Source organism: Lampris incognitus, chromosome 3, assembly GCF_029633865.1.
Source record: "Lampris incognitus isolate fLamInc1 chromosome 3, fLamInc1.hap2, whole genome shotgun sequence".
Classification (NCBI taxonomy): Eukaryota; Metazoa; Chordata; class Actinopteri; order Lampriformes; family Lampridae; genus Lampris; species Lampris incognitus.
This window is the reverse complement of record NC_079213.1, coordinates 117,316,830-117,340,021: the sequence shown is the minus strand read 5'-3', so window position 1 is coordinate 117,340,021 and position 23,192 is coordinate 117,316,830. Positions and strand designations below refer to the sequence as shown.

At 47.5% G+C, this 23,192-nt stretch overlaps 2 protein-coding genes across 2 annotated transcripts in view; both read left to right on the top strand.

Moving 5' to 3' along the window:
* Positions 1-1,334: 1,334 nt before the first annotated feature.
* gpr88 (G protein-coupled receptor 88) lies at positions 1,335-7,349 on the top strand. Its single transcript, XM_056276947.1, is given in 6 exon segments — positions 1,335-1,474; positions 1,512-1,679; positions 1,718-1,893; positions 1,949-2,046; positions 2,049-2,147; positions 7,284-7,349. Coding segments are annotated over 6 exon segments (747 nt in total).
* Positions 7,350-8,161: 812 nt separating this feature from the next.
* vcam1b (vascular cell adhesion molecule 1b) overlaps positions 8,162-23,192 on the top strand; it is a 59,677-nt gene continuing 44,646 nt past the window's right edge. The window contains exons 1-2 of the mRNA XM_056277524.1: positions 8,162-8,212; positions 8,420-8,489. Coding sequence (XP_056133499.1) covers positions 8,432-8,489 — 58 coding nt within the window. The 5' untranslated portion in view covers positions 8,162-8,212; positions 8,420-8,431. The remainder of the gene's footprint in view (positions 8,213-8,419; positions 8,490-23,192) is intronic.

The following is a 23,192-nucleotide window of genomic DNA, read 5'->3' as shown; positions in this document are numbered from 1 at the left end:
AAGACTGGTTCATCCCAAAGACCGTGTACCACACACCCGGAAAAGCAATCTGGGGTATGCTGTACAATGCAATGAGGATTGCACTGACCTATACATAGGAGAAACCAAACAACCACTACACAAACGGATGGCCCAACACAGAAGGCCACACTCCTCAGGACAAGACTCAGCAGTCTATCTACACCTAAAGGAGAAGACACACTCCTTCCAGGACAGCAACGTACACATTTTGGACAGAGAAGATAGATGGTTTGAAAGAGGGGTGAATGAAGCCATCTATGCGAAACTGGAAAAACTATCCCTCAACAGAGGAGGAGGTCTGCGACACCACCTATCTCCCACTTACAATGCCGTCCTTTCATCTCTACCCAGGAGACTCAAGAAGCCTAGCCTCCAAGACCAACAGTCGCTCACTAAGGGCTTCAACGACTCTCATGACCGCTGAATAACGAAGTCGAGACTAACACCCCCAACGACCGTTGCTGCTAAACAAATGCAAATCCATAGCTCCGATGGCGACGGGCGCGGCCAAACATCGGTACACAAAAGAGCCACTCATATCTATGGCTCTGTTAGCGACGGGCGTTGGTAAACATCGGGACACAAAGAGCCACGCATATCTATAGCTCTGACAACGACTCCTAGAGGATAAATGCTGAGTCTCATCACCAGCCAGTCAGACTAGCTTGGTCTAGTCAGAAAGGCAGGAACTGAGGAAGCCTCTTGGATGAGAGGCCAAACGTCTTCACTCGACACGGTAGCACACTGCAAAACTTTATTTCGACAGTTGAAATGTTTCATAAGAATATTGATAGTTGTGTCGCGCTGTATCCAAACACTACAAAAAGGTGTCCTGTTATGAGATGGGTTCGTCAAGGATGCCCCATTTCACCGGTTTTGTTCCTGATTGTGGTTGAATTACTTTCTTTGCATATTTTACATAATCCAGTCTTCAAAGGCTTACCTACTTTTGGTAAAGAAATAAGACTGACGCAGCTAGCTAGCTGATGATACAGCATTGTTTTCTAAGGGATAAACGTCAGACTGAATATGCTATATCCCGAATAGACCAGTTCTCGGCTGCATCAGGTTTAAAACTTGAACTGAACTGGTGCCCTTTGTAGTAAAACAAAACAAGACAAAACGTGGGTACTCTGCATAAAAGTTGAAGAACTTTAGATCAAAATTCAGTTACAGGTGCTGAAGCAAAAAGTGTTACAACAGAAATCGGTCTGCCCTGTAATATTTCTGTAGAATGTTTGCAGCGGATCTGCACAAACTTGACGCTGTGCTGCAGTGACGGCAAAACCCCGTCTGCTACCGTAGAAGCCGTGATGAGTTTCGTTGGCTCCGGCTGTGGGGTCGTTGGATCCGGCTGTGGGGTCGTTGGATCCGGCTGTGGGGTCGTTGGATCTGAAAAGCTGCGGACGGTCAGCAACGCCTTCATCGTGAGCGGCTGCGTGTCCAACCTGCTGCCACGCACCAGCAGACGGCGCTGCTGAGTGACGGAGCTCCGTTCACTGGATGCTAGGTTTTAAGGATGCGCTTCTGGTCCTCAGGACCACGGTTTCCCTTCTATCCCATTCCCTGGTCGCCATTAATCGGTGCATAGTAATCACTAAACCACCAGCAACACGTGTTCACCGGAGGAAGCACGTGGGATGGATGACCGCCGGCTCGTGCCGCTGATCTTCCTGCTTCCGTCCGCGGGGCCGAGTCACATCCTGTCCGCCGGGTCTCTGGTTTTATGTCTTGGTGTTCAGATGTCGGTTCTCCTCTACTGTTCCTTCAAAATCTTCAGCAATGTCCAAAGCAGCGTGAAGAGGGTCTTCATCCTTCGGTTCCCGGCAGTTCAGAACATCAGGAGAGACAGACACCCCGGTCGCCATGTCCATTTCATTGTCAATAAAGATGTCAAAAAAAGAAGAAAAAAGATCTCCATGCTCCATGTCCGTCTGCTTTGTCTCTCTGATCAACTGGATTTTTCGCGAGGGCACAGTTTCCTGACCATTTAAACTCCTCTCGTGGTTGATGTTCTGCACATTTGTTTTGTAACAAACTCTTTTCTGTTGAAGAATGGGGAGTTCATGAAGTCCTTTCAGTCAGTTCTGAAGGGCGATAAGGAGGTTATGAGGGGAGATAAGGAGGTTCTGGGGAGGAGCCCATTCATAGCATCTCCCACATCTTGCCACCAAGAGTGTTTCTGGAGAACACAACTAGATATTGCTGAGACCCTAAAGCTCTCATTCTTTATTCTAAAGACGGCGGTTTTAAACGTGCCCGCGCGCGCGTGTGTAATGGACAAGAGCGAAGCGTTGGCATAGTGAGCTGCCATCTCACTTCAACACAGTCTCGACGTGTCAACAGAAACTTGGTGACAAAACCACCAGCGATGCCATCAAGACTGCCACGTGTGCAGCTTCTCATTCAAACTCAAACTACTCCCCTTCCACCTGGTCTCACAGTATGTCTGCTTTCTTCTCTCCATCATATCAGCCAGCTCTCTCCCTCTACCAGGCATGTTGCCAACATTCAAAGTTCTGACTCTCACCTCCACACTCCTACCTTTCCTCCTCCTCCTCCGCTGCCTCTGCACGTGCCTTCCCCCTCTCCATCTCCTTCACCCAACAGTAGCATAGTTTTCACCAGCGCCCTGCTGGCCAGCAGTACAGGTGGCGGTCGTTGGTAACCTGGCCCTCGACCGATCCAATATGGAAATTGATTTATGATCCGCATATTTGATTTGCCAAAGGTTTGATGCCGGATGCCCTTGCTGACGCAACCCTCCCCATTTATCCGGGCTTGGGACCGGCACTACGAATGCCCTGGCTTGTGCATCCTCAGTGGCTGGGTTTCAAACTAAAAAACATTACTTAACTACATTTTCCTCCCTGAGCAGATGCACTTATCCAAAGTGATTTCCAGGAGGCTTGGCAGATGTGCGCGTGTTAGCCAATAGACGTTGTAGAGCACTCAGGAGAAGTCCTCCGAGCCCCTTGTTTTTTCCCCCCACCCGCATTCCGGGAACTCTGCCTCTGATTGGCTAGTACTGTTGCCTCCGTTGGTCAGGTTGGTTAGGGTTAGGGTGGGGTTAGGGATAGGGTTAGCCAATTAAAGATAGAGTAGGGGCGGGTCTTCCCGGAATCCATGTGGGAACAATAATAACGCCTCCGAGCCAATAGCGCACGTTGTCTCAAATGCAACTGTTCTGCAGGGGAACGTGGAAATGTGAATAACCACAGGGTTACACAGTGTAAGCAGACAGTACCACACATCACACAAGCTACCTTCCTGTTTACAGGCCATCTATGAATTACGGTAGACCTGCAGAAGGACTTCCTGGAATGAAGCGAGTGAGGGTGCAGGCCGGGAGGAAGATGGCGCTTCAGTCCACCATTCTGCGGCCGGGTCGGAGAAAAGTCTATGAATGAATTAGCCCGCTAATACAGTGGCACGTGTTGGACACTACTTCTTTAAAATGCAAAGTACTTCCTTTACACATAAATATGGGGAATTTGTAACAACTAAAAAGTTTTTTTTAATAATCTGATTTTTTCCCTTTTTCTCTCAATTTAGTGGCCAGTCGCTCCCTGATTCTGGTTCCAACACCCACCCCCGTACTACATGCGTTCGCCAGCTGCATCTCTCCGGCCGGCAGTCTGGAAGGAGACGCCTCGCCACTTCCGGGACAAGGCGACTCCACACCGCTTTGGTAGAGGCTAGTTTCCATCGACGCAGAGAACGGAAATGGAGTAGAGAACGGTCAACTGAGCATGCGCGAAATGCCTCTACCAGGCCTCCAAGCGCCCCGCGTAGCATCCAGGCGCTAGGATTCTAGGAAGCCCCGCCCCTACTCTGCGTCTGATTAGCTAACTTTAACCCTAACCCCGCCCTAACCCTAACCTTAACCTACCCAAACAACGGAGGCAACGAGTACTTGCGCATGCTCAGTTGACCGTTCTCTGCATCGATGGGAACTAGCCTCTACCAGGCCGCTTTTCCCCACACGCACAGAGACGCATCCATGTGACGAACACGAGCCGACTCCGCCCCCTCCCGAAGACACGCTGCCAATTACTTCATCGAGTCCGGCCATAGTCGGATCTGACGAGACCGAGGTGCGAACCCCGGTCCCCAGCGGGCGACTGCATCGACACAAAGCCGACGCAACTAAAACCTTTTGATACACCAGGAAACTGGAGCGTATGAAGGGAAGGTATCCCAGGAGTCTTTGTTGGAGCTTTTAGACCTCGGTCCACTTCATTCGATGATTGTGGGTTGCTGTGTATTCCACAGCAAAGCTTCAGTGCCTCTCCTGGAAAGAAGCATCTCATGACACCTCATAGACAGGTCCTGTCAGGTCCATTATTTGCAGTGATGGGCGGGGCAAGTCTTTAATTGACGGTCTAACCACTAAATGAGTGACAGCCTCCACCTGAGTGACCACTACAAGGAGCTCATTGGCTGAAGGTCAGACATTAACACCAGCCAGGTTCTCTACACAGCCCTCCGATAAGAACCTAACTACATTATTATATATTATATTATCCACCTTATTACTGGCCCCATGATACCTTGCGTGAATTATGGGCGCGACTTCCGGTACGTCCTGTCACTGAACCAGAACCGGCGTTTTCCATGGTAACGGTATGCTAACCGTCTTAGAGTGATTTGTAGGGCGTCTCATTGATTCATGAAGAGCTAGCCAGCCAGGTGAGCTATTGATGGGGGAACACCACCTCACACAGCTCACAAAGGGTGGAGTAAGAACACCTTTGCCATCCGTAACAGACGGCTATGAAGATGACGTGAAGAAGTGTCCTCGTATCATGGACGGTGGCGTTTTTACCTATTTTGTTGAGTCCATTGTCTGTGATGGTGAGGCGATGAGCAAGTTCAGAAGCTCGGAGGTGTAGCAATAGCTACACAGCAATGAGGCGAGCCGGCTGTTGTTTAGAGTCCGAGCCTGCACATGTGTCATCAGGAGGCCTGGGTGCGAGCATGAGTGTCAGGTGACATACAGGCAGCGGGCTGCTCATGTGTTGCAGGGCCAGCACGCTCTTGTAGCCATGCAGTCATGCAGCAGCAACTCTGCGGAAGGTCGGGAAAGTAAAGACAAGGAAAATGGCTTCATTGTGATGTTTTCACAAATACATTTACTTACCGAACCGAAAATTGTACTCTACTTCAATTAACTCACTGCTTAATATGATGTTGTTGTTGTTGAACGTCATAGTAACAATACACAGGAAACCTACACACACAGACCAATATATACTTTTCGACTCACACCACCCGCTGGAACACAAACTGAGCGTCATCAGAACTCTGCAACACAGAGCTGACAATGTGCCCAGCAGCACTCAGGCCCAACGAGAAGAACACAAACACCTGAGGGGAGCTTTAAAAACCTGCGACTACCCCAGTTGGACCTTTGTGAAAACTGCAACACGTTCCAAAAAGACCAACCGGGTGAGCGACGAGGAGAAAGGGAACAGAAGGAAGAGCACAGTCATCCCGTATGTTTCTGGGGTCTCCGAGAAACTCAGGAGAATTTTCAACAAACACCGCATCCCGGTATACTTCAAACCCAGCAACACACTCCGACAAAGACTGGTTCATCCCAAAGACCGTGTACCACACACCCGGAAAAGCAATCTGGTGTATGCTGTACAACGCAATGAGGATTGCACTGACCTATACATAGGAGAAACCAAACAACCACTACACAAACGGATGGCCCAGCACAGAAGGCCAAACTCCTCAGGACAAGACTCAGCAGTCCATCTACACCTAAAGGAGAAGACACACTCCTTCCAGGACAGCAACGTACACATTTTGGACAGAGAAGATAGATGGTTTGAAAGAGGGGTGAAGGAAGCCATCTATGCAAAACTGGAAAAACCATCCCTCAACAGAGGAGGAGGTCTGCGACACCACCTATCTCCCACTTACAATGCCGTCCTTTCATCTCTACCCAGGAGACTCAAGAAGCCTAGCCTCCAAGAACAACAGTCGCTCACTAAGGGCTTCAACGACTCCCATGACCACTGAATAATGAAGTCGAAACTAACACCCCCAACCACCGTTGCTGCTAAACAAATGCAAATCAATAGCTCCGATGGCGACGGGCGCGGCCAAACATCGGTACACAAAAGAGCCACTCATATCTATGGCTCTGTTAGCGACGGGCGTTGGTAAACATCGGGACACAAAGAGCCACGCATATCTATAGCTCTGACAACGACTCCTAGAGGATAAATGCTGAGTCTCATCATCAGCAGCCAGTCAGACTAGCTTGGTCTAGTCAGAAAGGCACGAACTGAGGAAGCCTCTTGGATGAGAGGCGAAACGTCTTCACGGATATATATACCAAGTCCAGCTGCACTTGATTCAACTCCTTTGGATAACCATGACCTGGATGAATGAGAACATTCACAGACATCATAGTAACAACACACACAACCTCAAATCTCACAACCAACTTACATTTAGTCAAGTACTGTGCTTGAGTACAATTCTGAGGTACTTATACGTTACTTGAGTATTTACATTTTATACTATACTGTACTTAGTGCCACCTGGAGCAAAGACAGTGGTAAAGTTGCCTACTGCTTCCATATCAATATATCACTATGACCCAGTAACACTATCATACAACTGACAGTAGCCACTGTGCAGTACTGTGTACTTTTACTCCTGATTCTTTAAGTCAAGCCACGTGTGATGGTTACTGCTTTGGAGGAGCTGTGGTCCTCCATTGCTGGGTCTGCCTGCTGGGTTTGGGCATCATGGAGAGTCTTCGACAGAGGACCTGGTCCCCCAGAAACCTGCACCTCGCCACACTCGTCTGCAGTAATGCATCAGGTGCATCTTCAGGTCACACTTTGTTGTTCAACCTTTACTCGCACAGGTGGTCCCATTGAGACGACGGGGTCTCGTTTTCAAGAGACAGCTGCCCTGGGACACACATACACAACACAACACAACACAACACAACACAACACAACACAACACAACACGGAGTTACACACACGCAGGTTGATCAGCACAAAGCACACCACATGTACTGCTTCAGTAGTTACCAAGTCAAGCAGAGGGAAAAGTACACAAAGACTGACAGAAATTAAATGTACCCACATGTAAAGTACTACCATGTTCGGATCATATGAATGAATGACTAGTTCATAGTAGTATTTGTGAAGGATCTGGAAAGGCGACTAATACCAGCAAACTAGGGCTACTTTAAATAAACGATTTCCAACACTGTGTCTTACTTGCAGCTGTTGTCAGAGTATTCCGTACTGCAAGTACTCCCTCTGACCCAAGTGGTGTGTACGGGGGACTAGCCCTATTCCCCCGTACACACCACATATCTGTGTGCGAGTTCGATTCTGATGAGCCAGGGCTGGCTCATCAGAATCGAACTCGCACACAGACATCAGGACGCATAGCCCAGGTTTAATATGGTCAGAATGAATATTCTGTATGCCTTGGTTGAAACAGGAATTGCCAGGAGCACCTGCCAAATAAAGGGTAACGTTACATGTCCGTGGCAGGTCAAACGGTCAGGTGAGCTGTCTGTCGCCATGGCGACAGACAGACAGGTTTCTCCTGCACTCACCGTATCTTAAAAACAGGGCTTAAGTTAAAGACAGTCAGGGGTAGTACTACCTCTAGCTCTGCTGTATTAGTACTACCTCTGCTCTGTTACTACTACCTCTGCTGTGTAAGTACTGCTGTGTTAGTACCTGTCTGTCGCCATGGCAGACAGACAGGTTTCTCCTGCACTCACCGTATCTTGAAAACAGGGCTTAAGTTAAAGACAGTCAGGGGTAGTACTACCTCTAGCTCTGCTGTATTAGTACTACCTCTGCTCTGTTACTACTACCTCTGGTGTGTTAGCACTGCTGTGTTAGTACCTGTCTGTCGCCATGGCAGACAGACAGGTTTCTCCTGCACTCACCGTATCTTGAAAACAGGGCTTAAGTTAAAGACAGTCAGGGGTGGCCAGACTGAATCTTTGACACGAGCTTTGTATTTAAATTCCATGTTTGGCCAAATGGAGGCGCTGTCGCTCTATTTTCTCTTTGTGAGTTGAGGAGCGAGAAGGACAAAGAGGGATATCGTATATGCAGGACCTGCTGGGAGTCAGAGCAGGAGGTGTGCGCCTCTCACCCATCCCAATGCTTCTTCACCCGCTCCTTCCCATGTAGGCTAAACCAAGCTGACGTATTGACAGACAGACGTCTACAGACAGACACCTACAGACAGACACCTACAGACAGACCCCTACAGACAGACACCTACAGACAGACACCTACAGACAGACACCTACAGACAGACACCTACAGACAGACACCAGCTCTCCGTGTGTTGCTATCTGGAAACATACACGCGTCTGTTCTGCTTGTTTCAGGTCTCTGAAACAATGCTGCGGGAAACGGCTTTGTTGCCTTTCTTCTGGATACTGATTCGCTTCTCCTCAGGTAAGCGGCGCTTGGTGTGGTGAGAGAGCTTCACTCCAGCTCTGGTGTGGCTGTCTCTATTAGTACTACCTCTGCTCTGTTACTACTACCTCTGCTCTATTAGTACTACCTCTGCTCTGTTACTACTACTTCTGCTCTATTAGTACTACCTCTACTGTGTTACTACTACCTCTGCTCTGTTACTACTAGCTTTACTGCTTTAGTACTATCTCTGCTCTGTTACTACTACCTCTGCTGTGTTAGTACTACCTCTGCTCTGTTACTACTACTTCTGCTCTATTACTACTACCTCTACTGTGTTACTACTACCTCTGCTCTATTAGTACTACCTCTGCTCTGTTACTACTACCTCTACTGCGTTGGTACTACCTCTGCTCTGTTACTACTACCTCTGCAGTGTTAGTACTACCTCTGCTCTGTTCCTACTACCTCTGCTCTATTAGTACTACCTCTACTGTGTTACTACTACCTCTGCTCTGTTACTACTAGCTCTACTGCGTTAGTACTATCTCTGCTCTGTTACTACTACCTCTGCTGTGTTAGTACTACCTCTGCTCTGTTACTACTACTTCTGCTCTATTAGTACTACCTCTACTGTGTTACTACTACCTCTGCTCTGTTACTACTAGCTCTACTGCGTTAGTACTATCTCTGCTCTGTTACTACTACCTCTGCTGTGTTAGTACTACCTCTGTTCTGTTACTACTACTTCTGCTCTATTAGTACTACCTCTACTGTGTTACCACTACCTCTGCTCTGTTACTACTAGCTCTACTGCGTTAGTACTATCTCTGCTCTGTTACTACTACCTCTGCTGTGTTAGTACTACCTCTGCTCTGTTACTACTACTTCTGCTCTATTACTACCACCTCTACTGTGTTACTACTACCTCTGCTCTATTAGTACTACCTCTGCTCTGTTACTACTACCTCTACTGCGTTGGTACTACCTCTGCTCTGTTACTACTACTACTGCAGTGTTAGTACTACCTCTGCTCTGTTCCTACTACCTCTGCTCTATTAGTACTACCTCTGCTCTGTTACTACTACCTCTGCTGTGTTAGTACTACCTCTGCTCTGTTACTACTACTTCTGCTCTATTACTACTACCTCTACTGCGTTAGTACTACCTCTGCTCTGTTACTACTAGCTCTACTGCGTTAGTACTACCTCTGCTCTGTTACTACTACCTCTGCTGGGTTAGTACTACCTCTGCTCTGTTACTACTACCTCTGCTCTATTAGTACTACCTCTACTGTGTTAGTACTACTTCTGCTCTGTAACTACTAGCTCTACTGCGTTAGTACTATCTCTGCTCTGTTACTACTACCTCTGCTCTGTTACTACTACCTCTGCTCTATTAGTACTACCTCTGCTCTGTTACTACTACCTTTGCTCTATTAGTACTACCTCTGCTCTGTTACTACTACTTCTGCTCTATTAGTACTACCTCTACTGTGTTACTACTACCTCTGCTCTGTTACTACTAGCTCTACTGCGTTAGTACTATCTCTGCTCTATTAGTACTACCTCTGCTCTGTTACTACTAGCTCTACTGCGTTAGTACTACCTCTGCTCTGTTAGTACTACCTCTACTGCGTTAGTACTACCTCTGCTCTGTTACTACTACCTCTACTGCGTTAGTACTACCTCTGCTCTTTTACTACTACCTCTGCTGTGTTAGTACTACCTCTGCTCTGTTACTACTACCTCTGCTCTATTAGTACTACCTCTACTGTGTTCGTACTACCTCTGCTCTATTAGTACTACCTCTGCTCTGTTACTACTACCTCTGCTGTGTTAGTACTACCTCTGCTCTGTTACTACTACTTCTGCTCTATTACTACTACCTCTACTGCGTTAGTACTACCTCTGCTCTGTTACTACTACCTCTACTGTGTTAGTTCTACCTCTGCTCTATTAGTACTACCTCTACTGTGTTAGTACTACCTCTGCTCTGTTACTACTACCTCTGCTCTATTAGTACTACCTCTACTGTGTTAGTACTACCTCTGCTGTGTTAGTACTACCTCTGCTCTGTTACTACTACCTCTGCTCTATTAGTACTACCTCTACTGTGTCAGTACTACCTCTGCTCTATTAGTACTACCTCTGCTCTGTTACTACTACCTCTACTGTGTTAGTACTACCTCTGCTGTCTTAGTACTACCTCTGCTGTCTTAGTACTACCTCTGCTCTATTACTACTACCTCTACTGTGTTAGTACCACCTCTGCTGTCTTAGTACTAAATACCTCTTCTGTGTTAGTACTACCTCTGCTCTATTAGTACTACCTCTGCTGTGTTAGTACTACCTCTGCTGTCTTAGTACTACCTCTGCTGTTTTAGTACTACATACCTCTGCTGTGTTAGTACTACCTCTGCTGTCTTAGTACTACATACCTCTGCTATGTTAGTACTACCTCTGCTCTATTAGTACTACCTCTGCTGTCTTAGTACTACCTCTGCTGTCTTAGTACTACCTCTGCTCTATTAGTACTACCTCTGCTGTGTTAGTACTACATACCTCTGCTGTGTTAGTATTACCTCTGCTGTCTTAGTACTACCTCTGCTGTATTAGTACAACCTCTGCTCTATTAGTACTACCTCTACTGTATTAGTACCACCTCTGCTCTATTAGTACTACCTCTACTGTATTAGTTCTACCTCTGGTGTATTAGTACTACCTCTGGTGTATTAGTTCTACCTCTGTTGTATTAGTACTACCTTTGGTGTATTAGTTCAACCTCTGGTGTATTAGTTCTACCTCTGCTGTATTAGTACTACCTCTGGTGTATTAGTACTACCTCTGGTGTATTAGTTCTACCTCTGGAGTATTAGTACTACCTCTGCTGTATTAGTACTACCTCTGGTGTATTAGTTCTGCCTCCGGTGTATTAGTACCACCTCTGGTGTATTAGTACTACCTCTACTGTATTAGTTCTACCTCTGGTGTATTAGTACTACCTCTGCTGTATTAGTACCACCTCTGGTGTATTAGTTCTACCTCTGTTGTATTAGTACCACCTGTTGTATTAGTACCACCTCTGGTGTATTAGTTCAACCTCTGGTGTATTAGTACCACCTCTGGTGTATTAGTACTACCTCTGGTGTATTAGTTCTACCTCTGGTGTATTAGTTCTACCTCTGGAGTATTAGTACTACCTCTGCTGTATTAGTACTACCTCTGGTGTATTAGTTCTACCTCTGGAGTATTAGTACTACCTCTGCTGTATTAGTACTACCTCTGGTGTATTAGTTCTGCCTCTGGTGTATTAGTACCACCTCTGGTGTATTAGTACTACCTCTGCTGTGTTAGTACCACCTCTGGTGTATTAGTACTACCTCTGCTGTATTAGTACCACCTCTGGTGTATTAGTACTACCTCTGGTGTATTAGTTCTACCTCTGGAGTATTAGTACCACCTCTGGTGTATTAGTACTACCTCTGCTGTATTAGTACCACCTCTGCTGTATTAGTACTACCTCTGGTGTATTAGTTCTACCTCTGGAGTATTAGTACTACCTCTGCTGTATTAGTACTACCTCTGGTGTATTAGTTCTGCCTCTGGTGTATTAATTCTACCTCTGGAGTATTAGTACCACCTCTGGTGTATTAGTACTACCTCTGCTGTATTAGTACCACCTCTGCTGTATTAGTACTACCTCTGGTGTATTAGTTCTACCTCTGGAGTATTAGTACTACCTCTGCTGTATTAGTACTACCTCTGGTGTATTAGTTCTGCCTCTGGTGTATTAGTACCACCTCTGGTGTATTAGTACTACCTCTGGTGTATTAGTTCTACCTCTGATGTATTAGTACTACCTCTGCTGTATCAGTACCACCTCTGGTGTATTAGTACTACTGCACATTGATGTGTTGTTGTAGTGTCGGTTGGACATTGATGCGTGTTTTGTTGTGTTGTATCAGTTGATGTGTGTGTTGTTGTGTTGATTGATGTGTGTTGTTGTGTTGGTTGGACATTGATGTGTGTTGTTGTGTGGGTTGTGGTGTGTGTTATTGTATCAGTTGATGTGTGTGTTGTTGTTTCGGTTGACGTGTCATTGTGTGGGTTGATGTGTGTGTTGTTGTCTGGGTAGATGTGTGTTGTTCAGTTGGTTGGACATTGATGTGTGTTGTGTCAGTTCATGTATGTTGTTGTGTAAGTTGATGTGTGTTGTGTGGGTTGCGTAACACTTTAGTATGGGGAACGTAGTCACCATTAATTAGATGCTTATTAGCATGCAAATTAGCAACATATTGGCTCTTCATTGGTCATTATTACGTACTCATTACTGCCTTATTCTGCATGGCCTTATTATACAACCAGTCAGCCATTAACTATGAGTTGTCCCTCTGTAACCTCAGAAGTATTGCTTATTAGTAGTACTATCTCAGTATGCTGCTTTGCTTAGTATGGCCTTTATAAGGTGGTAGTACCACGAGAAGAGGTATTCTCCCTTACTAACACTTAATGAATATGCTCTGTTCTTACACAACACAACACACACAGACAAAACTACAAGTGATCATAGTGTTACATTACTGTACATTAAGTTGTTGTTACTTAGAATATGTTCCCCATACTAAAGTGTTACTGTGGGTTGATGTGTGTGTTGTTGTGTGGGTTGATGTGTGTGCTGTTGTGTGGGTTGATGTGTGTGTTGTTGTGTGGGTTGGTGTGTGTGTTGTTGTGTGGGTTGATGTGTGTGTTGTTGTGTGGGCTGGTGTGTATGTTGTTGTGTGTGTTGTTGTGTGGGTTGGAGTGTGTGTTGTTGTGTGGGTTGACGCTGACGTGTGTGTCGTTGTGTGGGTTGATGTGTGTGTTGTTGTGTGGTTTGATGTGTGGGTTGATGTGTGTGTTGTTGTGTGGGTTGGGGTGTTTTGTTGTGTGTGTTGGTGTGTGGGTTGTTGTGTGGGTTGGTGTGTGGGTTGTTGTGTGGGTTGTTGTGTGGGTTGTTGTGTGGGTTGTTGTGTGGGTTGTTGTGTGGGTTGGTGTGTGTGTTGGTATGTGGGTTGTTGTGTGGGTTGGAGTGTGTGTTGTTGTGTGGGTTGATGTGTGTGTTGTGTGGGTTGGTGTGTGTGTTGTTGTGTGGGTTGTTGTGTGTGTTGTTGTGTGGGTTGGTGTGTGTGTTGTTGTGTGGGGTGATGTGTGTGTTGTTGTGTGTGTTGTTGTGTGGGTTGTTGTGTGGGTTGTTGTGTGTGTTGTTGTGTGGGTTGATGTGTGTGTTGTTGTGTGGGTTGGTGTGTGTGTTGTTGTGTGGGTTGATGTGTGTGTTGTTGTGTGTGTTGACCCTGACGTGTGTGTTGTTGGGTTGGTTGATGTGTGTGTTGTTGTGTGGGTTGGTGTGTATGTTGTTGTGTGGGTTGTTGTGTGGGTTGGAGTGTGTGTTGTTGTGGTGGTTGGTGTGTGTGTTGTTGTGTGGATTGACCCTGACGTGTGTGTCGTTGTGTGGGTTGATGTGTGTGTTGTTGTGTGGGTTGACGCTGACGTGTGTGTCGTTGTGTGGGTTGATGTGTGTGTTGTTGTGTGGTTTGATGTGTGGGTTGATGTGTGTGTTGTCGTGTGGGTTGGGGTGTGTTTTGTTGTGTGGGTTGGTGTGTGTGTTGGTGTGTGGGTTGTTGTGTGTGTTGGAGTGTGTGTTGTTGTGTGGGTTGATGTGTGTGTTGTTTGGGTTGGTGTGTGTGTTGTTATGTGGGTTGGTGTGTGTGTTGTTGTGTGTGTTGTTGTGTGGGTTGTTGTGTTTGTTGGTGTGTGAGTTGATGTGTGTGTTGTTGTGTGGGTTGGTGTGTGTGTTGTTGTGTGTGTTGTTGTGTGGGTTGACGTGTGTGTTGGTGTGTGTGTTGTTGTGTGGGTTGGAGTGTGTGTTGGTGTGTGGGTTGGAGTGTGTGGGTTGTTGTGTGGGTTGGAGTGTGTGTTGTTGTGTGGGTTGTTGTGTGGGTTGGCGTGTGTGTTGTTGTGTGGGTTGACGCTGACGTGTGTGTCGTTGTGTGGGTTGATGTGTGGGTTGGTGTGTGTGTTGTTGTGTGGGGTGATGTGTGTGTTGTTGTGTGTGTTGTTGTGTGGGTTGTTGTGTGGGTTGATGTGTGTGTTGTTGTGTGGGTTGATGTGTGTGTTGTTGTGTGGGTTGGTGTGTGTGTTGTTGTGTGGGTTGATGTGTGTGTTGTTGTGTGTGTTGACCCTGACGTGTGTGTTGTTGGGTTGGTTGATGTGTGTGTTGTTGTGTGGGTTGGTGTGTATGTTGTTGTGTGGGTTGTTGTGTGGGTTGTAGTGTGTGTTGTTGTGGTGGTTGGTGTGTGTGTTGTTGTGTGGGTTGACCCTGACGTGTGTGTCGTTGTGTGGGTTGATGTGTGTGTTGTTGTGTGGGTTGACGCTGACGTGTGTGTCGTTGTGTGGGTTGATGTGTGTGTTGTTGTGTGGTTTGATGTGTGGGTTGATGTGTGTGTTGTCGTGTGGGTTGGGGTGTGTTTTGTTGTGTGGGTTGGTGTGTGTGTTGTTGTGTGTGTTGACCCTGACGTGTGTGTTGTTGGGTTGGTTGATGTGTGTGTTGTTGTGTGGGTTGGTGTGTATGTTGTTGTGTGGGTTGTTGTGTGGGTTGGAGTGTGTGTTGTTGTGGTGGTTGGTGTGTGTGTTGTTGTGTGGATTGACCCTGACGTGTGTGTCGTTGTGTGGGTTGATGTGTGTGTTGTTGTGTGGGTTGACGCTGACGTGTGTGTCGTTGTGTGGGTTGATGTGTGTGTTGTTGTGTGGTTTGATGTGTGGGTTGATGTGTGTGTTGTCGTGTGGGTTGGGGTGTGTTTTGTTGTGTGGGTTGGTGTGTGTGTTGGTGTGTGGGTTGTTGTGTGTGTTGGAGTGTGTGTTGTTGTGTGGGTTGATGTGTGTGTTGTTTGGGTTGGTGTGTGTGTTGTTATGTGGGTTGGTGTGTGTGTTGTTGTGTGTGTTGTTGTGTGGGTTGTTGTGTTTGTTGTTGTGTGAGTTGATGTGTGTGTTGTTGTGTGGGTTGGTGTGTGTGTTGTTGTGTGTGTTGTTGTGTGGGTTGACGTGTGTGTTGGTGTGTGTGTTGTTGTGTGGGTTGGAGTGTGTGTTGGTGTGTGGGTTGGAGTGTGTGGGTTGTTGTGTGGGTTGGAGTGTGTGTTGTTGTGTGGGTTGTTGTGTGGGTTGGCGTGTGTGTTGTTGTGTGGGTTGACGCTGACGTGTGTGTCGTTGTGTGGGTTGATGTGTGGGTTGGTGTGTGTGTTGTTGTGTGGGTTGATGTGTGTGTTGTTGTGTGGGTCTATGTGTGTGTTGTTGTGTGTGTTGTTGTGTGGGTTGATGTGTGTGTTGTTGTGTGTGTTGACCCTGACGTGTGTGTTGTTGGGTTGGTTGATGTGTGTGTTGTTGTGTGGGTTGGTGTGTATGTTGTTGTGTGGGTTGTTGTGTGGGTTGTAGTGTGTGTTGTTGTGGTGGTTGGTGTGTGTGTTGTTGTGTGGGTTGACCCTGACGTGTGTGTCGTTGTGTGGGTTGATGTGTGTGTTGTTGTGTGGGTTGACGCTGACGTGTGTGTCGTTGTGTGGGTTGATGTGTGTGTTGTTGTGTGGTTTGATGTGTGGGTTGATGTGTGTGTTGTCGTGTGGGTTGGGGTGTGTTTTGTTGTGTGGGTTGGTGTGTGTGTTGGTGTGTGGGTTGTTGTGTGGGTTGGAGTGTGTGTTGTTGTGTGGGTTGATGTGTGTGTTGTGTGGGTTGGTGTGTGTGTTGTTGTGTGGGTTGGTGTGTGTGTTGTTGTGTGTGTTGTTGTGTGGGTTGTTGTGTTTGTTGTTGTGTGAGTTGATGTGTGTGTTGTTGTGTGGGTAGGTGTGTGTGTTGTTGTGTATGTTGTTGTGTGGGTTGACGTGTGTGTTGGTGTGTGTGTTGTTGTGTGGGTTGGAGTGTGTGTTGGTGTGTGGGTTGGAGTGTGTGGGTTGTTGTGTGGGTTGGAGTGTGTGTTGTTGTGTGGGTTGTTGTGTGGGTTGACGTGTGTGTTGGTGTGTGTGTTGTTGTGTGGGTTGGAGTGTGTGTTGGTGTGTGGGTTGGAGTGTGTGGGTTGTTGTGTGGGTTGATGTGTGGGTTGATGTGTGGGTTGGTGTGTGTTTTGTTGTGTGGGTTGATGTGTGTTGTTGTGTGGGTTGGTGTGTGTGTTGTTGTGTGGGTTGGAGTGTGTGTTGTTGTGTGGGTTGGTGTGTGTGTTGTTGTGCGTGTTGTTGTGTGGGTTGTTGTGTGGGTTGGTGTGTGTGTTGTTGTGTGGGTTGGAGTGTGTTGTTGTGTGTGTTGTTGTGTGGGTTGATGTGTGTGTTGGAGTGTGTGTTGTTGTGTGTGTTGTTGTGTGGGTTGGAGTGTGTTGTTGTGCGGGTTGATGTGTGTGTTGTTGTGTGGGTTGGTGTGTGTGTTGTTGTGTGGGTTGATGTGTGTGTTGTTGTGTGTGTTGACCCTGACGTGTGTGTTGTTGGGTTGGTTGATGTGTGTGTTGTTGTGTGGGTTGGTGTGTATGTTGTTGTGTGGGTTGTTGTGTGGGTTGGAGTGTGTGTTGTTGTGGTGGTTGGTGTGTGTGTTGTTGTGTGGATTGACCCTGACGTGTGTGTCGTTGTGTGGGTTGATGTGTGTGTTGTTGTGTGGGTTGACGCTGACGTGTGTGTCGTTGTGTGGGTTGATGTGTGTGTTGTTGTGTGGTTTGATGTGTGGGTTGATGTGTGTGTTGTCGTGTGGGTTGGGGTGTGTTTTGTTGTGTGGGTTGGTGTGTGTGTTGGTGTGTGGGTTGTTGTGTGTGTTGGAGTGTGTGTTGTTGTGTGGGTTGATGTGTGTGTTGTTTGGGTTGGTGTGTGTGTTGTTATGTGGGTTGGTGTGTGTGTTGTTGTGTGTGTTGTTGTGTGGGTTGTTGTGTTTGTTGGTGTGTGAGTTGATGTGTGTGTTGTTGTGTGGGTTGGTGTGTGTGTTGTTGTGTGTGTTGTTGTGTGGGTTGACGTGTGTGTTGGTGTGTGTGTTGTTGTGTGGGTTGGAGTGTGTGTTGGTGTGTGGGTTGGAGTGTGTGGGTTGTTGTGTGGGTTGGAGTGTGTGTTGTTGTGTGGGTTGTTGTGTGGGTTGGCGTGTGTGTTGTTGTGTGGGTTGACGCTGACGTGTGTGTCGTTGTGTGGGTTGATGTGTGGGTTGGTGTGTGTGTTGTTGTGTGGGGTGATGTGTGTGTTGTTGTGTGTGTTGTTGTGTGGGTTGTTGTGTGGGTTGATGTGTGTGTTGTTGTGTGGGTTGATGTGTGTGTTGTTGTGTGGGTTGGTGTGTGTGTTGTTGTGTGGGTTGATGTGTGTGTTGTTGTGTGTGTTGACCCTGACGTGTGTGTTGTTGGGTTGGTTGATGTGTGTGTTGTTGTGTGGGTTGGTGTGTATGTTGTTGTGTGGGTTGTTGTGTGGGTTGTAGTGTGTGTTGTTGTGGTGGTTGGTGTGTGTGTTGTTGTGTGGGTTGACCCTGACGTGTGTGTCGTTGTGTGGGTTGATGTGTGTGTTGTTGTGTGGGTTGACGCTGACGTGTGTGTCGTTGTGTGGGTTGATGTGTGTGTTGTTGTGTGGTTTGATGTGTGGGTTGATGTGTGTGTTGTCGTGTGGGTTGGGGTGTGTTTTGTTGTGTGGGTTGGTGTGTGTGTTGTTGTGTGTGTTGACCCTGACGTGTGTGTTGTTGGGTTGGTTGATGTGTGTGTTGTTGTGTGGGTTGGTGTGTATGTTGTTGTGTGGGTTGTTGTGTGGGTTGGAGTGTGTGTTGTTGTGGTGGTTGGTGTGTGTGTTGTTGTGTGGATTGACCCTGACGTGTGTGTCGTTGTGTGGGTTGATGTGTGTGTTGTTGTGTGGGTTGACGCTGACGTGTGTGTCGTTGTGTGGGTTGATGTGTGTGTTGTTGTGTGGTTTGATGTGTGGGTTGATGTGTGTGTTGTCGTGTGGGTTGGGGTGTGTTTTGTTGTGTGGGTTGGTGTGTGTGTTGGTGTGTGGGTTGTTGTGTGTGTTGGAGTGTGTGTTGTTGTGTGGGTTGATGTGTGTGTTGTTTGGGTTGGTGTGTGTGTTGTTATGTGGGTTGGTGTGTGTGTTGTTGTGTGTGTTGTTGTGTGGGTTGTTGTGTTTGTTGTTGTGTGAGTTGATGTGTGTGTTGTTGTGTGGGTTGGTGTGTGTGTTGTTGTGTGTGTTGTTGTGTGGGTTGACGTGTGTGTTGGTGTGTGTGTTGTTGTGTGGGTTGGAGTGTGTGTTGGTGTGTGGGTTGGAGTGTGTGGGTTGTTGTGTGGGTTGGAGTGTGTGTTGTTGTGTGGGTTGTTGTGTGGGTTGGCGTGTGTGTTGTTGTGTGGGTTGACGCTGACGTGTGTGTCGTTGTGTGGGTTGATGTGTGGGTTGGTGTGTGTGTTGTTGTGTGGGGTGATGTGTGTGTTGTTGTGTGGGTTGTTGTGTGGGTTGTTGTGTGGGTTGATGTGTGTGTTGTTGTGTGGGTTGATGTGTGTGTTGTTGTGTGTGTTGTTGTGTGGGTTGATGTGTGTGTTGTTGTGTGTGTTGACCCTGACGTGTGTGTTGTTGGGTTGGTTGATGTGTGTGTTGTTGTGTGGGTTGGTGTGTATGTTGTTGTGTGGGTTGTTGTGTGGGTTGTAGTGTGTGTTGTTGTGGTGGTTGGTGTGTGTGTTGTTGTGTGGGTTGACCCTGACGTGTGTGTCGTTGTGTGGGTTGATGTGTGTGTTGTTGTGTGGGTTGACGCTGACGTGTGTGTCGTTGTGTGGGTTGATGTGTGTGTTGTTGTGTGGTTTGATGTGTGGGTTGATGTGTGTGTTGTCGTGTGGGTTGGGGTGTGTTTTGTTGTGTGAGTTGGTGTGTGTGTTGGTGTGTGGGTTGTTGTGTGGGTTGGAGTGTGTGTTGTTGTGTGGGTTGATGTGTGTGTTGTGTGGGTTGGTGTGTGTGTTGTTGTGTGGGTTGGTGTGTGTGTTGTTGTGTGTGTTGTTGTGTGGGTTGTTTGTGTTTGTTGTTGTGTGAGTTGATGTGTGTGTTGTTGTGTGGGTAGGTGTGTGTGTTGTTGTGTATGTTGTTGTGTGGGTTGACGTGTGTGTTGGTGTGTGTGTTGTTGTGTGGGTTGGAGTGTGTGTTGGTGTGTGGGTTGGAGTGTGTGGGTTGTTGTGTGGGTTGGAGTGTGTGTTGTTGTGTGGGTTGTTGTGTGGGTTGACGTGTGTGTTGGTGTGTGTGTTGTTGTGTGGGTTGGAGTGTGTGTTGGTGTGTGGGTTGGAGTGTGTGGGTTGTTGTGTGGGTTGATGTGTGGGTTGATGTGTGGGTTGGTGTGTGTGTCGTTGTGTGGGTTGATGTGTGTTGTTGTGTGGGTTGGTGTGTGTGTTGTTGTGTGGGTTGGAGTGTGTGTTGTTGTGTGGGTTGGTGTGTGTGTTGTTGTGCGTGTTGTTGTGTGGGTTGTTGTGTGGGTTGGTGTGTGTGTTGTTGTGTGGGTTGGAGTGTGTTGTTGTGTGTGTTGTTGTGTGGGTTGATGTGTGTGTTGGAGTGTGTGTTGTTGTGTGTGTTGTTGTGTGGGTTGGAGTGTGTTGTTGTGCGGGTTGATGTGTGTGTTGTTGTGTGGGTTGGTGTGTGTGTTGTTGTGTGGGTTGATGTGTGTGTTGTTGTGTGTGTTGACCCTGACGTGTGTGTTGTTGGGTTGGTTGATGTGTGTGTTGTTGTGTGGGTTGGTGTGTATGTTGTTGTGTGGGTTGTTGTGTGGGTTGGAGTGTGTGTTGTTGTGGTGGTTGGTGTGTGTGTTGTTGTGTGGATTGACCCTGACGTGTGTGTCGTTGTGTGGGTTGATGTGTGTGTTGTTGTGTGGGTTGACGCTGATGTGTGTGTCGTTGTGTGGGTTGATGTGTGTGTTGTTGTGTGGTTTGATGTGTGGGTTGATGTGTGTGTTGTCGTGTGGGTTGGGGTGTGTTTTGTTGTGTGGGTTGGTGTGTGTGTTGGTGTGTGGGTTGTTGTGTGTGTTGGAGTGTGTGTTGTTGTGTGGGTTGATGTGTGTGTTGTTTGGGTTGGTGTGTGTGTTGTTATGTGGGTTGGTGTGTGTGTTGTTGTGTGTGTTGTTGTGTGGGTTGTTGTGTTTGTTGGTGTGTGAGTTGATGTGTGTGTTGTTGTGTGGGTTGGTGTGTGTGTTGTTGTGTGTGTTGTTGTGTGGGTTGACGTGTGTGTTGGTGTGTGTGTTGTTGTGTGGGTTGGAGTGTGTGTTGGTGTGTGGGTTGGAGTGTGTGGGTTGTTGTGTGGGTTGGAGTGTGTGTTGTTGTGTGGGTTGTTGTGTGGGTTGGCGTGTGTGTTGTTGTGTGGGTTGACGCTGACGTGTGTGTCGTTGTGTGGGTTGATGTGTGGGTTGGTGTGTGTGTTGTTGTGTGGGGTGATGTGTGTGTTGTTGTGTGGGTTGTTGTGTGGGTTGATGTGTGTGTTGTTGTGTGGGTTGATGTGTGTGTTGTTGTGTGGGTTGGTGTGTGTGTTGTTGTGTGGGTTGATGTGTGTGTTGTTGTTTGTGTTGACCCTGACGTGTGTGTTGTTGGGTTGGTTGATGTGTGTGTTGTTGTGTGGGTTGGTGTGTATGTTGTTGTGTGGGTTGTTGTGTGGGTTGTAGTGTGTGTTGTTGTGGTGGTTGGTGTGTGTGTTGTTGTGTGGGTTGACCCTGACGTGTGTGTCGTTGTGTGGGTTGATGTGTGTGTTGTTGTGTGGGTTGACGCTGACGTGTGTGTCGTTGTGTGGGTTGATGTGTGTGTTGTTGTGTGGTTTGATGTGTGGGTAGATGTGTGTGTTGTCGTGTGGGTTGGGGTGTGTTTTGTTGTGTGGGTTGGTGTGTGTGTTGTTGTGTGTGTTGACCCTGACGTGTGTGTTGTTGGGTTGGTTGATGTGTGTGTTGTTGTGTGGGTTGGTGTGTATGTTGTTGTGTGGGTTGTTGTGTGGGTTGGAGTGTGTGTTGTTGTGGTGGTTGGTGTGTGTGTTGTTGTGTGGATTGACCCTGACGTGTGTGTCGTTGTGTGGGTTGATGTGTGTGTTGTTGTTTGGGTTGACGCTGACGTGTGTGTCGTTGTGTGGGTTGATGTGTGTGTTGTTGTGTGGTTTGATGTGTGGGTTGATGTGTGTGTTGTCGTGTGGGTTGGGGTGTGTTTTGTTGTGTGGGTTGGTGTGTGTGTTGGTGTGTGGGTTGTTGTGTGTGTTGGAGTGTGTGTTGTTGTGTGGGTTGATGTGTGTGTTGTTTGGGTTGGTGTGTGTGTTGTTATGTGGGTTGGTGTGTGTGTTGTTGTGTGTGTTGTTGTGTGGGTTGTTGTGTTTGTTGTTGTGTGAGTTGATGTGTGTGTTGTTGTGTGGGTTGGTGTGTGTGTTGTTGTGTGTGTTGTTGTGTGGGTTGACGTGTGTGTTGGTGTGTGTGTTGTTGTGTGGGTTGGAGTGTGTGTTGGTGTGTGGGTTGGAGTGTGTGGGTTGTTGTGTGGGTTGGAGTGTGTGTTGTTGTGTGGGTTGTTGTGTGGGTTGGCGTGTGTGTTGTTGTGTGGGTTGACGCTGACGTGTGTGTCGTTGTGTGGGTTGATGTGTGGGTTGGTGTGTGTGTTGTTGTGTGGGGTGATGTGTGTGTTGTTGTGTGTGTTGTTGTGTGGGTTGTTGTGTGGGTTGATGTGTGTGTTGTTGTGTGGGTTGATGTGTGTGTTGTTGTGTGTGTTGTTGTGTGGGTTGATGTGTGTGTTGTTGTGTGTGTTGACCCTGACGTGTGTGTTGTTGGGTTGGTTGATGTGTGTGTTGTTGTGTGGGTTGGTGTGTATGTTGTTGTGTGGGTTGTTGTGTGGGTTGTAGTGTGTGTTGTTGTGGTGGTTGGTGTGTGTGTTGTTGTGTGGGTTGACCCTGACGTGTGTGTCGTTGTGTGGGTTGATGTGTGTGTTGTTGTGTGGGTTGACGCTGACGTGTGTGTCGTTGTGTGGGTTGATGTGTGTGTTGTTGTGTGGTTTGATGTGTGGGTTGATGTGTGTGTTGTCGTGTGGGTTGGGGTGTGTTTTGTTGTGTGGGTTGGTGTGTGTGTTGGTGTGTGGGTTGTTGTGTGGGTTGGAGTGTGTGTTGTTGTGTGGGTTGATGTGTGTGTTGTGTGGGTTGGTGTGTGTGTTGTTGTGTGGGTTGGTGTGTGTGTTGTTGTGTGTGTTGTTGTGTGGGTTGTTGTGTTTGTTGTTGTGTGAGTTGATGTGTGTGTTGTTGTGTGGGTAGGTGTGTGTGTTGTTGTGTATGTTGTTGTGTGGGTTGACATGTGTGTTGGTGTGTGTGTATTGTGTGGGTTGGAGTGTGTGTTGGTGTGTGGGTTGGAGTGTGTGGGTTGTTGTGTGGGTTGGAGTGTGTGTTGTTGTGTGGGTTGTTGTGTGGGTTGACGTGTGTGTTGGTGTGTGTGTTGTTGTGTGGGTTGGAGTGTGTGTTGGTGTGTGGGTTGGAGTGTGTGGGTTGTTGTGTGGGTTGATGTGTGGGTTGATGTGTGGGTTGGTGTGTGTTTTGTTGTGTGGGTTGATGTGTGTTGTTGTGTGGGTTGGTGTGTGTGTTGTTGTGTGGGTTGGAGTGTGTGTTGTTGTGTGGGTTGGTGTGTGTTTTGTTGTGCGTGTTGTTGTGTGGGTTGTTGTGTGGGTTGGTGTGTGTGTTGTTGTGTGGGTTGGAGTGTGTTGTTGTGTGTGTTGTTGTGTGGGTTGATGTGTGTGTTGGAGTGTGTGTTG